Source organism: Colletotrichum phormii (assembly GCF_030913505.1).
Source record: "Colletotrichum phormii strain CBS 102054 chromosome Unknown BDP81scaffold_20, whole genome shotgun sequence".
Classification (NCBI taxonomy): domain Eukaryota; kingdom Fungi; phylum Ascomycota; class Sordariomycetes; order Glomerellales; family Glomerellaceae; genus Colletotrichum; species Colletotrichum phormii.
Window position 1 is genome coordinate 612,973 of NW_026851462.1, and position 12,089 is coordinate 625,061.

Here is a 12,089-nt window from a genome sequence, read left to right on the forward strand (position 1 = left end):
GTAATGTACTGTTTTAGAGATTTCGGAAATGAGTTCGGAACGATGGGCGGTTGTCGGGAAGGTGAGTGAGCTTCACGTGTTATTCTGAGATGAAGAGCTGGAGATTGAGGGGTGTGTTTTGAGAGATGAGAAGATCGAGGTGGTTGAGTGAGTGAGGGGACTGTGTGAGATGCCCTTCACACAGTAAGACGTATACAGTACGTACGTACTTATTGAACAAACCCGCCGATCAACACGTTGATAACCTCCCTTCTCATTATATTACTACTATCATTCTCGCTATCTTTTCAAGTATGTTCTTAAGGAACACACGTAGGGAAACAGGCAACAGGAGTAGTACTAGTGGTAAAGGTAAAGTTAGTGGTAGAGATAGAGGCAGTGGTAGCAATAGAAGTAAAAGCTGTGGATGTTGAGTAGTAGATCATTCTGTTACCTACCTAGGCCTTCCCTCCTCACGATATCTCATTGGGCATTGTCGTCTTTAGCCATACATCACCTGAATGCTGGCCTGGAGGATGCTTGTCTGTGTGTATATTGGATCTCTACACATAGCCTACAATACTTCCCCCTACGATAAAGGGACACCTCAACCGTAATTAGCCCGAAAACAACTGGAATATCGCGCAACCCTGCTCACAGCCGGACTCCTTTGACTGCCCTGCTCATTAGGCCAGGGCCAGATTATCCCCAGTAAAACGCCTGCCTGCCTGACTGCCTGCAAGAACCGCTGCCTGCGCATCATGTACACAAAGCACTGGTCCACAGCGCACAGTTCTCCTCCTGGGTCATCCGATGCGTCGTTCACACCAGATTATGTCTCTTTCTCTCTCTCGTTTTCGCCCTGCTTTCTAGATGGTACCGACGTCGTCGCCCATAAAATGACAAATGAACAGCTCCATCTTGTTCTCTTATGCCGTTCGGATGACCGTAAGATGCATATTCTTGGTTTGGCGAGGCAGCTTGCCATCCCGCTCGTACAGCAATCCACAGTTTTGGCAGAGTGACTGATTTTCTGTTAGCCCACATGTCTTCTTCATTGCCAGATTGGGAACTCACCCGTGGTCCTGCAGGTCCAGGTCTCACCGCCCACACACTTGAGCCCCAGAGGCAGCAGTGGCAGCATCTCCACGATAAACGCTCCGTGTCCGTCAAGCCGCTTCCTGCACCGTATCCGGATCCCACGTCTGGCGTTCCGCGTCCGCCAGGGGTTCCAGATCGGCCTATCGGGCTCAAACTGCGGAAGCGACGCTTCTTCTTGGACCGCTCGCCTCTGCCCATACGCTCCTCTTCCGGAGCCTCCACCACATTGCCAAATCCAGAGAATGGCACACCGCCCACCAAGCCAGTCGTCGAGCTGAAGCGAGCTGTCTCGCGGCGGAGTCTGCGAATTTGCCGCTCTCTGTCGCCCTCTCGCTTCTCCATCTCTTCCTTGCTGAGGATCTCAACCTTGGGCTCCCAGGGATCGGCCAGATTTTCCGGATCGTAACGCCACCCGGCGTCGGCTCCAGCCGTGGCATCGTTGGGGAACTCGCGCACTCCGTTCCAGCCCATCACCAATCCACCCGCTTCACAGGCCTCTTTCTTGAGGCGCAGTACTGCTTCGTAAATGGAGTGTGTGACGGCGGGGACCCATTCGCCTGTCAATCCAAGGTCTTGGCATGTTTGACTGGCAAAGGCCTCTGGCATACCCGGAGGATGCAGCAGAGACCACTCAAACTTGTCAGTGTACAATGCTGACTGGAGGTTGATGCTGAGGGTGACAATGCATCGGTAGGCGTCGTCGTGGTCATACTCGTCGGAGTCAACGGGAATAGGGCTTGCGTGGGCGGTAACGTCTGGTGCTGATGTCGCGTCCTTGAACCGAGATGGTGTCCCGATGCCGCCGTTCTGCATTGGAGTGTCGGAGCGGCTGATTGCTGCGGCGGGGGTGGGCGTCTCGTCCTGGTTGATCATCGAGCTCGGCTTAGTCGCGTCGTTGATTCCAGAGTTCTGCGACTGCGCGTGGAACAAGGGGTGCAGGGCAACACCGGCATACTCTTCAAGCTGCGTCCGGATCTGCCTGGCGATATCAAGCATCAGGTTGTGACGGTTCGGCAAGTCGAGGTCTTGAACGTATGTTTGCGCAAATTGCTCGGTCGTGATGACCGTCTCGTGGAGGTTCCAGAGGAAGGTATCGCGAAGCCGGTAGGGCGGCGTCATTTCTTGTGCTCGGTATTGCGGGAGTGATGTGTCGACAGTGTGAGGCGCCGATGGGAAGGCGACCTGGGGCAAAAAAGACGGAATATCGAGTTCGATTCGGATGGGAATCAAAGTCAAAGGGAGGTCTGCTTGCGCCGAGTTTTGCTGGTCATTCCGTACTTGACGTCCCTTGCCAAACCAGTCTCTCCAGATGCCCTGTACCTCGACAGGCTCGTCCGTGTCCTTTCCAGCCTTGTCCAGAAGATCCTGGCTGATCGCCGAATCGTCTACTCTTCTGAGACTGCGCAGACCAGTCGGGCGACGACGGCCATTGTCGTCGTCATCATCGATTTCATCGTAGCCGTCCTCTGCATAGTTGATGATGGTTGTGCCACGCTTTGTCACTCGCGAGTTGGTCGTGGCCGGAGCGCTGGCGACGTTTGGGGTCAGGAGGGAATTGTTGTAGGCTCGGATTCGTGGCGCATAGGTAGACAGGAAGGCCTGGGGCTTCGGTCGGGCGTCCATGGTGGGAGACTATGAGACCCAATGGGTCATGGCAGGTTGTCGCAAGACGATGGGCGGAGAAGTGGCTGGGGACACTTCGAGGGAGAGACGAGACGGGACTGCGCGGATTGGGGCAGTCGTTTGGCACGCGCAAACGTGAATTGACGTTTCGTTTATCTCTAGCGACTGACGTTGGGTGCGTGTGGAGCTGTATCGCCGGATGCCTCGTTGCGCGCCGATGGAACTATCCGTCGTGTTGAGGCTGGAAGGGGAGCGCTGCACCGATTGTGAGATGTGGATCGCGTTGGAAATGCATTGAAGAGCAGCAGGGCGCGTCAGAAAAATCACGTCGGCGTTTCCCGACCCAGGTTCAGCTCCAAAAGGGTTTAGCGCATCGAGCCCCACACAGGTACCAATTGGCTCACCGGGTTCACCGAGCTCACCGAGATGTCCGAGCAAGCTACACCGAGCCACCGAAGTTCACCGGTCACTCAACACAAAGACAAGGGATTATATCACAGGGCAGCTGTTCTCGAAAAGAAGGACTTTCAGTATGTCTTTATCAGTACCGTAACAAAGCAATTGTGCCTCGTCCAATGAAATAATGTCTTTGTGCAATCATCACAATGCGACACAGCTCAGTTGTTACGTTGCTGAGGCCCAAGGCACGGAGAATTGGGAATGCCAGAGACCACATCATTGCTTCCGATACATATTCCAAAGAAGTTCTCATTGATATCGATACTTTACACGAAATATATCTCTAACGAATCCTTAGCAACAAACATACAACATAACAATCAAGCCTCAAGACGTTTCCCGAAACGCAGACTTACAAGAAGCAGATCAAGAAGCTGAGGAAGATGGACAGATTCCAACAATCCAGTGGTGGCCGACAGTTGAAAGTCCGATTTGTGCTACAATTCCTCATTCAATGCCCTGATCCACCAGCAGCACGTCGGTCTGCAAGCGACAATGACGAGGACCGGAGAATCAAAGACGGTGCAGCCGAAGAAGAACGCCAGGATCTGGTCCAAATTATCGCAAGCAGTATCCGACAGGTAGATCTACCTACAGCAGTCGGAACCACAGATGGTGCTGGAAACCAACTAGTTGCAAACTCAGATGCTTGGAATGTTTCATTGGACGAGCAAGAGCTCAATATACAAGGGTCTCCGCGATGGCACCTCGCCAGCATCCGTTCTCCGCTCATGCCCATGATCCCGCTGGCATCGGCTCTAATCATATCAATTTGCTTCATTCTCAAAGACTCGAAGAAACTCACTATCTCCTTCAACGAAATCCCCCGCCTTCGAGTGGAAGTCAAGCCCGAGGAGGGAGATTTCACCCTCTCAGAGGTCCGTCGAATTCTCACCTTTCTCTGGTACGCCTCACCGCGTCTAAACGACCTGCATGCAGAATACTGTGGACCGGCCTCACTGTTTGCTCCGGGCCTCGAGTTTGCACGTATTTTCAGCACCGATTCGCACGTTTTCCTTTCTGATGCCGAATGGCGCGGTGAGCCCACCGAGGCGTTCTTCACTCGTGGTCTACCAACTGCTAACAAGGTCAACATGCTCGAACCACCCTCCATCCGCGGGTCAGACATTGAGAACGAAGCAGTCCTCCAGATTACGACCACCAAAAGCTTGAAGGAGATCATGAATGGTACCAAGATCCACGTCAGGGACTGGGAAGGTAGACCAGGAATTTTCTCCAGCGCCTACGACTTTTCCGGGCTCCTCGACAAAGACCCCAAGAAGAGAGTCATAGGATTTTCCCAACACGCCGGCACCTTAGACTCTTATGCAATCGAGAACTGGATCAAGGTATGTCACGGCATCGTCAACTTTTGTCTGAACGAAACTGAGGATCGAGTAGACCGTGTTCTTGCACAGTTGAAGCAACCCATCTCTTCCTTAGGATCACCTGGTTCGTACACAACAACTCAATTTCTCGAAGATATTAACCTCCATGTACAAGCAGCATACTACGAGCCTCTCGGCCGGAACCCTTTCGTTCCGGAACTCGACGCCCACCGCCTTCGCAAACCCACCATCAACCTCGAAGACGAGGAAGACTTGCCACCTTACACCTTTGGGATCGAGCTCGAGTTCCTCGTCCCTTTCACCAACACCAAACACACCGGCAAAGACATCGACGATCAGCGCTGGGTCTACAACCACTTAACCTCATATGTCCTCCCAAGCCCAACCAACCCTCCACCACAGAACGAGCTCGACAAGCTGGCCGACCTGATCGACAAACACCTCGGTACCAATCCCAAAGACGAGCGCGGACAGGCCCACGATGAATCAGCGAAACAACTAGAGACAATGCTCTGCGATGAGGGCTACTTCAGCGCCGCATGGGACACCGTCTTTGACCTCCGAGACGACCATGAGGGCAAAGTCTCCATACCAGGGATACAATCCATCGCAGACGCCGCGGACTGTCATCTTCACTTCTTGGAAGATGTCATCGCGGAATTCCAGTGCTGGTACATTGAGAGAGATCCTAGCCTTTCTGACTGGGCTTCCGGTGAAAAGGGGTATGCCGGGCACACTGGGATGGAGATGTCCAGTCCCGTGTTGCGTGACTCGCCCGAAGATTTCGGCAAGATCGTCGACGTATTGAGGATCCTCCGCGGCGGGCTGAGACCGATGCTGGACATCAGCTGTGGTCTACACGTCCACGTGGGTAGTGTTCGCAAGTTTTCTCTCCGTAGCTTGAAACGTATCGCCACGTTGTTTATGATTGCTGACCCGATTCTATATACTCTCGTCCACCCTTCCAGACAATGGAATCCCATGACGCTGCCTCTCCACCTCGATGCAGTTGTCGCAAAGGCGGACGGTTTACCCGACTACACCGCAGCGTTTGATTTCGAGGACGCAGATAACAAGTCACAGCACAACCCCCTCCAGGTAGTCATGGCCAAGGTGCTGTTGGACTTGGAGGCCAACGTTCCCATGAACGACTTGCCCCGGAAGCTGCGGGGTCAGCTGGCCAAGCTCTGGGCTACAGACAGTCTATCTGTTCTTCTAAGTCAGCTTGCCCCGTTTCGTGGGTGCAAGGGCGGCACCGCCTTCGGCACCCTCGGTTGGGACTTTTCGAAGCCGAGCAATGACCCACGTATAAAGGGCACCATCGAGTTCAGAATGCTCGAGGGCACGCTTGACCCGGTGCTGATCACGCACTGGACCAAGCTGCTTCTCAGGATTGTGGAAATAGGGGACGCTGCGACAACGAAGGAGTACTTCCAGACACTTGCTACCCTCGCCGAAGAGCGGGAAAGTGCGGAAGAGAAGCTTGCTGCGTTGTTGGGTGCTCTTGGCCTCGAGAAGCACCTGCCGTTCTGGAGCAAGATCTTGCAGAAGAATCAAGCTATAGACGACGACTTGGAGGATAACGAGTATGGGCGGAGTATCATGCCCGAGGACTGGGAGTTGCCCATATATCGAGAGAAGGAAGGTAATAGGCAGGTGTTTGAACGTAATTGGTATGAGCGGAACGTTGTCAGACTCCCAGAGCTTGACAACGATGTTTGGGACAAGATCAGAGACATCGTTTGAATAGATAGAAACTTGCAGATAGATGCGATCTGGCAATAACATAGAAGGACTCAAGTGTACCCTGAATAGAGACGGGCCTGTTCCAAAACCACATCTTCGTCGTGCCTAGCCTTCCCAGACAGTGGTCTCTCCTCGGAGATCTCGCTACCACAAGCAAACAGTGCAGACTGCCATATCACATAGTTTGCTCCCATCAACATAATTGCTATGCTGAATGCTGTTTCAAACGCTTTTGCATGTAAGGAGTCCATGGTTGCTCAACACGGCCGCCCAAATCCTCGAACCTCCACACTCAAACCATCCAGCACTCACAGAACAGCCACTGTGCTACACCTTCCACCCACCTGCTTAAATCAAATCGTCCCTTCCGCAACCGTTCCTTCTTCTTATTGAAAATGAGGCGGTTTTGCTAGGCAACAAAGGGAGGGCTGTGCGGTTGTGGATTACACTGTGAGTCTGGCCCACACAGCTCGAGGAAGCAGGTGCGTACAGGCAGGATGAAGAGGCCACATCAACAATCCGTGCGAAATAGTTGTGATTCGACTTTGCAATCGCGAGATATCATCATTGAAAATCGCCTGGGACACGTTTTACAAGAGCCAAAAAGAGTCGGCGATTGGGTGGTGTTGTGTTTGTAGGGAGCTCCAGTGGATGGGAGCCACCGAGTCTAAGGCAAGGGCCCATCACCACAGCTCATGACAGCTCTCACAGAACGTAAAGCTGGCATCTACTGATACTACTGTATAATTGATATGTTGCACAGGCATGAGAAACTGCACGTTTGTGCGGGGTGTCTTTGTTGCTGACCACGTCTGGGGATCACCTTGAGTGCATACGCAGTGTGACCATGCTCCTGCCCACAAAGCTTGGCTTCACTGAGAATCCACACTTCAGATAAATTCCACCGGATTTGAATCACGTGCTTTCAATTCCATGATATTCAGAAGTTGCCAAGGGAGGAAGGGACGTTCTTGCAGCTCAGGTAGCTGTCAAGCAGCAACCGAGACCATGGTCGTTCACCACTCTGGCCTTTACCCTCTCTTCTGGCCCAGATGTTGTGCTTCGGGGAAGATTCCGAGATGGCTTGTCATGGTGCTTCATCTAGATTGCTGTACTGTCAGGTCAGCTCTACATCATTGGTCTCTCCATGTTGTGTCGCCCACCCAGTCCTCCATGTGTGCCCCAGGGGAGATGTGCCAGTTTCCCCTGAAAGGCTGTAACTTCTGCGTTCAAGTCTTCAGGTATCACCACCATCGTGAGAATCTCGGAATTTCTGCCTCCCACCGTTACCTGCCACCATCATATCATCTCTGAATGGGAAGGATAGCCCGGTCAAGAGGAGGCCGACGATTCTGCAACCAACTTGATTCCTTCCGAATCGTTCTTGCCGCCAGGACGCCTTGGAATTCTCTTCCAGACGAGAAGCTTGCTCAACGGAAGGTACAAGACTTTGGACTCCTTCTGCTTCTCGAGCCCTCCCTCCTCCGACCCTTATATAAACCCCCTCACTCTCCCACCCACAACCCTCTCTTCTTCTTCTTCTTCTTCCCACACACACACTTCCATCACTCTTCTTCGTTGATACCCAACTTCAAAGACTGCGTCTTTTCTATTTCAGTTCAACTTCCAATCCAACACTGTCTCTTTCAGGCTTCACATTCACTTCAATTCACACACACACACACACACACACATAACATACACTTCACTTTCCATCTCCCACATTCCCCACACAACAGTCAACATGCTCAGCGTCAAGACTCTCTTCACTGGCGTTTCAGTCGGCCTCACTGCCGTCGGCATCGTCCACGCTGCTCCTGGCCTTCTCAGTGGCGACGAGAACCGCGCCCTTTCCATGCTCAACACTGCTCGTTCCGAGGCAGGTGTCCCTGCCATTCTTTGGGACAACAAGCTCGTGCAGGACGCCGACCTCTGGGTGACTGCGCTCGCCGCTCAGGGCTACATTGGCCGTGCTCCTGCTCATCAGCGTGATGGCGCTGGCGAGGTCATTGCCTACTTCAGCTCTGTGGCCAAGGACAGCGTCCAGGTCACCAACCCTCTTGCCTCGGCGGTCAAGCTTTGGCTCAGCTTCAAGGATATGAACAATTTCCAGACCACCGTTGAGAACTACTACGAGACTTTCAGCACCACTGGTATGTTTTTACTTCACCTACTCACCTCCCTTGAGTTTGTCTAACATTTTTCTGCAGAGCAGCTTCTCTCCGAGAAGGCGACTCACATCGGTTGCTCTACCCGCCTGGGCAGAAAGGATGGCGCTCCGGACCCTCTCACCTCCTTCACCGTCTGCCGTGTCTTCAAGGACGTTGAGTAAGTTGCCTTGTCTTTTTTCTTCTTGCCTAACTCTCCTGCAGATGCTAACACTGGTTCGTTCCAGGCCCCCTGCCGTCATGGCTCGTCAAGATCTCAGCCCCGGTTCCTTCCAGGGCGACATCACCTTCTTCAACCCTGGTCTTGGCGCCTGTGGCTGGACTGACAACGACAACTCCATGATCGTTGCCATCTCCCACATCAAGATGGGTTCCCAGTCCAATGGAAACCCCCTCTGTGGTAAGATTGTCCGCATTCAGACCGAGGGCAAGTCTGTCGACGTCAAGGTGACTGACAAGTGCATGGGTTGCGCTGAGAACGACATTGACGTCAGCCCTGCCGTCTTCAAGGCCCTCCTGGGTGACCTTGGCCGCGGCCGCGTCAGCGGTGTGACCTGGACTCTTGTCTAGGTCTGCCTTTCTATTCAACAACATTTCTCACTGCCCAACATGGATTGGGATTTCGGGAGGTACATTGACATTCATCAAGAAGACTGCATATGTTGGGGGAGATAAGGACATGGCATGGTTATACCGTGAGGGGGCGGGCACCTTAGTCTAGATATCTCCACAATGTAGCAAAGAATCATTTGCACTTGTTTGTTCCTGGTGATGATTGTCTGTGTTTCTTTCTCATGTGACCACCTACTCGGTACTTCCCTTGCTGCTGTCTGGCGTCTCGTCATGAAGCTATCATGCCAACTCCCTCGATCCGTTGTCTTCCCTTGCTTGGCCAATGAACGTTGAGATTTGGTAAAGGTTCCATGGACAGTAGCTGCCTAGCCTTGCTGCATGCTCGAGTCATCACATGAGATATCGGGAGTAGTCATCATCGACCTCTTTGTCGTCATCAATCATGGGCATTCATTTCATCTATATATCTTCCTCGGCCAGGAGTCTCTCCAGCCACATGACCCATCATGATGCAAATAGATACTCTTCCGAGTGTCAAATACCCAGAAGACCACCCCAAAATCATGCAAGAAAGCAAACAAGCCGCCCAGCATCAAGGATCATAACTACACGTACAACATACTCGGACCAAACTTTACACCGCAACAGTGTTCCGTTGCCGGATACTCTGCGACCTCAAAAACGAAATCTGACCTCTCCGCACAGTCATATCCCCACGCGGAGACCTCATATCGTCTTTGTCTTGTGACATGCTCGGCGACAGCTCAAGCGTGTTACTCCCATATAAATCACTCGCCGACGGCGCGGGCCGCTCATCCCGCCTCGCAGACAAGTACAAGAAATCCCACCAAAACGAATGCTCCAAATCCCTCGGCTTCCCATCAGCAGTCCAATACCGCTCCTCCGACAACTCCCGCGACAGGTGCCTTCGGAAGTACCGGTCCTGGTTCACCCACCACGCGCGCCACGCGACCAGAATTCCAATCGTTAAGGGGATCACGGTGGCCCAGTAGACCCAGAAGAGGTGGCTTAGCACGGGGATGGGATCTTTGGGGTTCGTGGAGGTGCCGTCTCCGTTGTCGCTGCTGTCTGCGTCTTCGCCCGAGGCTTGCCAGTCGAACATGGACATGCCGAAGAGGGTGCCGAGGAATTCGCCGGGGAGGAAGACTGCTGTTATTACAGCGAGGGCTTTCATTGAGGAGGAGTCGCGGGAGGAGGCGACGGCCATGCGGGCGTTGAGGACGTTGTCTTCTTGGGCCATTTTACTGTAGATCTGGGTCATGTGTTAGCTTTGGGAAACACGGGGTCAGGCGGCAGATGATGCTTACGATATCGATCTGAGCGCGGCATCGGGCCTCAGACATGCGGCGATCCGTCTCGAGACCCATGCACATCCGTTGTAATCCTTCGAGGTACTGTCGAATCTCATGCCAATGGTTACCGAGCGGATCAGCCAATGGATCAGGAGCCTTTGGCAGGGACCGCCTCCTTGTACTCGCAGAAGACCGCGACGGCGGCCCCGTAGGCGGCTCGTCAGGCTGAACCTGCTGGTCCTGCTCATCTCTCTGATCGGCATCCGTCTGCCGTATATGGAAATCATCCAGCCGGATCTTGAGTTCCCCCGTCGACATGCGCTCCGCGAGCTCATCACCGGCCGACAGCATCAGCTTGACCACCCTCTCCATCCAGCGAACCGTATCGAGCAACTTAATCGACTCCTTGAGCACATCATGCGCACTCTTCATCAAATTCGCCATACTCATCGGCCCCGCAATCTGCGGCGTCTTCTCATTATGCGACGCCGCCGCCGTCGAAGAAGCAAACGTCAGCCTCCTTATGAGCTTCGACCTCTTCTCGCGCTCCATTTCGAACGCTTCGAAGCCGGCGATGGAGCTGACCTGCCACTCGAGGGCCTTGACGTGGTTGATGTTCTCCATGACGGCCTCTTCGGTGCGCATGAATTGCACCTGGAGGAGGACGACGGGGGTGATGAAGGGGTGGGCCCAGTGGGCGCGGCATGCCTCGAGGCGCTGGTCGTATTCGTCTAGGTTCTCGAGGGAGTGCTGGCGCGGATGGTAGGATTGGCGGACGAGGACGGAGGAGGTGCGGGAGCGGACGTCGTAGGTTAGGGAGAGGAAGTCGTAGGGGGTTCTTGGGTTTTTGGAGAAGGAAAGGATGAGGCCTGGCCTGGATGTCAGTGTGGCGTCCTTGTGGGTGAGGTGAGTTGAAGTTGAGGTACTCACTCAGCTTGGAGCGGTCGAGGGACCAGAAGCGGGATTCGTTTGTGACGCGGCGGGAGTATTGGAGGGTAGCGGGGTGTAGGTCCATTGCGTCGAGGTCCTTTGGGGTCATGGTGATGCCGTCTTCTCGACGGTCAAAGGACTTGTTGCGGCGGAAGCAGATACTGTTGCTGTTAGCCTCTGTCTGAGATGAAGCTGGGAATATGAGTGAACTCACACTCGTCGAACCCGTCCATCTAGCACCAACTCTGGATGCCGCGCTGGCTCTTGTGTGAATGCTCCCTGTTAAGACGTGAGTTTCTTGTACAATAGCCTCAATTGGGTCATATCAGGGGGACTCACATTATGATCAACCGAGTACCCATGACGAAATGCTAAATCAAGCGTCTGATGACCAGGCACCTCCTCCTTATGCTGCAGCTGGAAACTGATATCCTCATCCTCCTCTAGTCCCGTCTTGGCGCCCGAGGGAATGCCATTGTCCTTCTTGAAGACGACATACTCGTCGTACTCGACCTTGGAGACGGATTTGCCGTCCGAGACGAGGATGTCGTCGCGTAAGGCTAGAGTGTCGAAGCGGAATAGGTCGGACGAGTCGAGGCCTTGGTAGCGGGCCATCAGGGCGTTTTGGGGATTGTAGTGAGCTGGGCGGTGTTTGACATGGCCAGGTTCGGTGTTGGCAGATTGAATTCGTGAGTGAATTGCCTTGGTGAGTGAGGCTTATTCTGTAGGTGAATGAGGTGAGAGTCGGTGAGAGTGAGTGTGAGAAGGGAAGTGAGTGAGATAATCATCCACCACACCCCTGCTCTCTCCCATCAATGAGGAACATGTTTTTTCTCTCTTTCCCGCCG

General features: G+C 53.5%; 4 protein-coding genes across 4 annotated transcripts; 2 read left to right on the forward strand and 2 right to left on the reverse strand.

The window, feature by feature from the left end:
- Positions 1-908: 908 nt before the first annotated feature.
- BDP81DRAFT_463974 (snf5/smarcb1/ini1) lies at positions 909-2,703 on the reverse strand (the record flags this gene model as incomplete). Its single annotated transcript, XM_060594094.1, has 2 exons — positions 909-1,004; positions 1,057-2,703. 2 exons carry the CDS (start codon positions 2,701-2,703, stop codon positions 909-911), a joined length of 1,743 nt encoding a protein of 580 aa, XP_060441467.1.
- Positions 2,704-3,899: 1,196 nt separating this feature from the next.
- On the forward strand, positions 3,900-6,259 carry BDP81DRAFT_499165 (uncharacterized protein; the record flags this gene model as incomplete). The annotated part of the gene is made up of 2 exons (XM_060595476.1): positions 3,900-4,880; positions 4,977-6,259. 2 exons carry the CDS (start codon positions 3,900-3,902, stop codon positions 6,255-6,257), a joined length of 2,262 nt encoding a protein of 753 aa, XP_060441468.1.
- A 1,671-nt stretch (positions 6,260-7,930) lies between these two features.
- Positions 7,931-9,178, forward strand: BDP81DRAFT_381437 (SCP-like extracellular protein). Its single transcript, XM_060586888.1, has 3 exons — positions 7,931-8,410; positions 8,468-8,585; positions 8,653-9,178. The coding sequence occupies exons 1-3, from the start codon at positions 8,002-8,004 to the stop codon at positions 8,993-8,995; spliced, it is 870 nt and encodes a 289-aa protein (XP_060441469.1). The 5' UTR covers positions 7,931-8,001; the 3' UTR covers positions 8,996-9,178.
- A 246-nt stretch (positions 9,179-9,424) lies between these two features.
- Positions 9,425-12,046, reverse strand: BDP81DRAFT_435885 (uncharacterized protein). The gene is made up of 5 exons (XM_060591083.1): positions 11,581-12,046; positions 11,456-11,520; positions 11,242-11,402; positions 10,327-11,180; positions 9,425-10,271 (listed from the first exon to the last, which is right to left on the reverse strand). The coding sequence occupies exons 1-5, from the start codon at positions 11,854-11,856 to the stop codon at positions 9,633-9,635; spliced, it is 1,995 nt and encodes a 664-aa protein (XP_060441470.1). The 5' UTR covers positions 11,857-12,046; the 3' UTR covers positions 9,425-9,632.
- Positions 12,047-12,089: the final 43 nt, after the last annotated feature.

What these genes read in the sequence shown, in the direction of transcription:
- BDP81DRAFT_381437 (XM_060586888.1), top strand. Translation starts at nt 8,002, where the DNA reads ATGCTCAGCGTCAAGACTCTCTTCACTGGCGTTTCAGTCGGCCTCACT. An exon ending in CGAGACTTTCAGCACCACTG is followed by an intron (nt 8,411 to 8,467) that starts GTATGTTTTTAC and finishes ATTTTTCTGCAG; the next exon opens with AGCAGCTTCTCTCCGAGAAG. An exon ending in CGTGTCTTCAAGGACGTTGA is followed by an intron (nt 8,586 to 8,652) that starts GTAAGTTGCCTT and finishes GGTTCGTTCCAG; the next exon opens with GCCCCCTGCCGTCATGGCTC.
- BDP81DRAFT_435885 (XM_060591083.1), bottom strand. Translation starts at nt 11,856, where the DNA reads ATGGCCCGCTACCAAGGCCTCGACTCGTCCGACCTATTCCGCTTCGAC. An exon ending in GATGGACGGGTTCGACGAGT is followed by an intron (nt 11,403 to 11,455) that starts GTGAGTTCACTC and finishes TAACAGCAACAG; the next exon opens with TATCTGCTTCCGCCGCAACA. An exon ending in GCCGCGCTCAGATCGATATC is followed by an intron (nt 10,272 to 10,326) that starts GTAAGCATCATC and finishes CACATGACCCAG; the next exon opens with ATCTACAGTAAAATGGCCCA.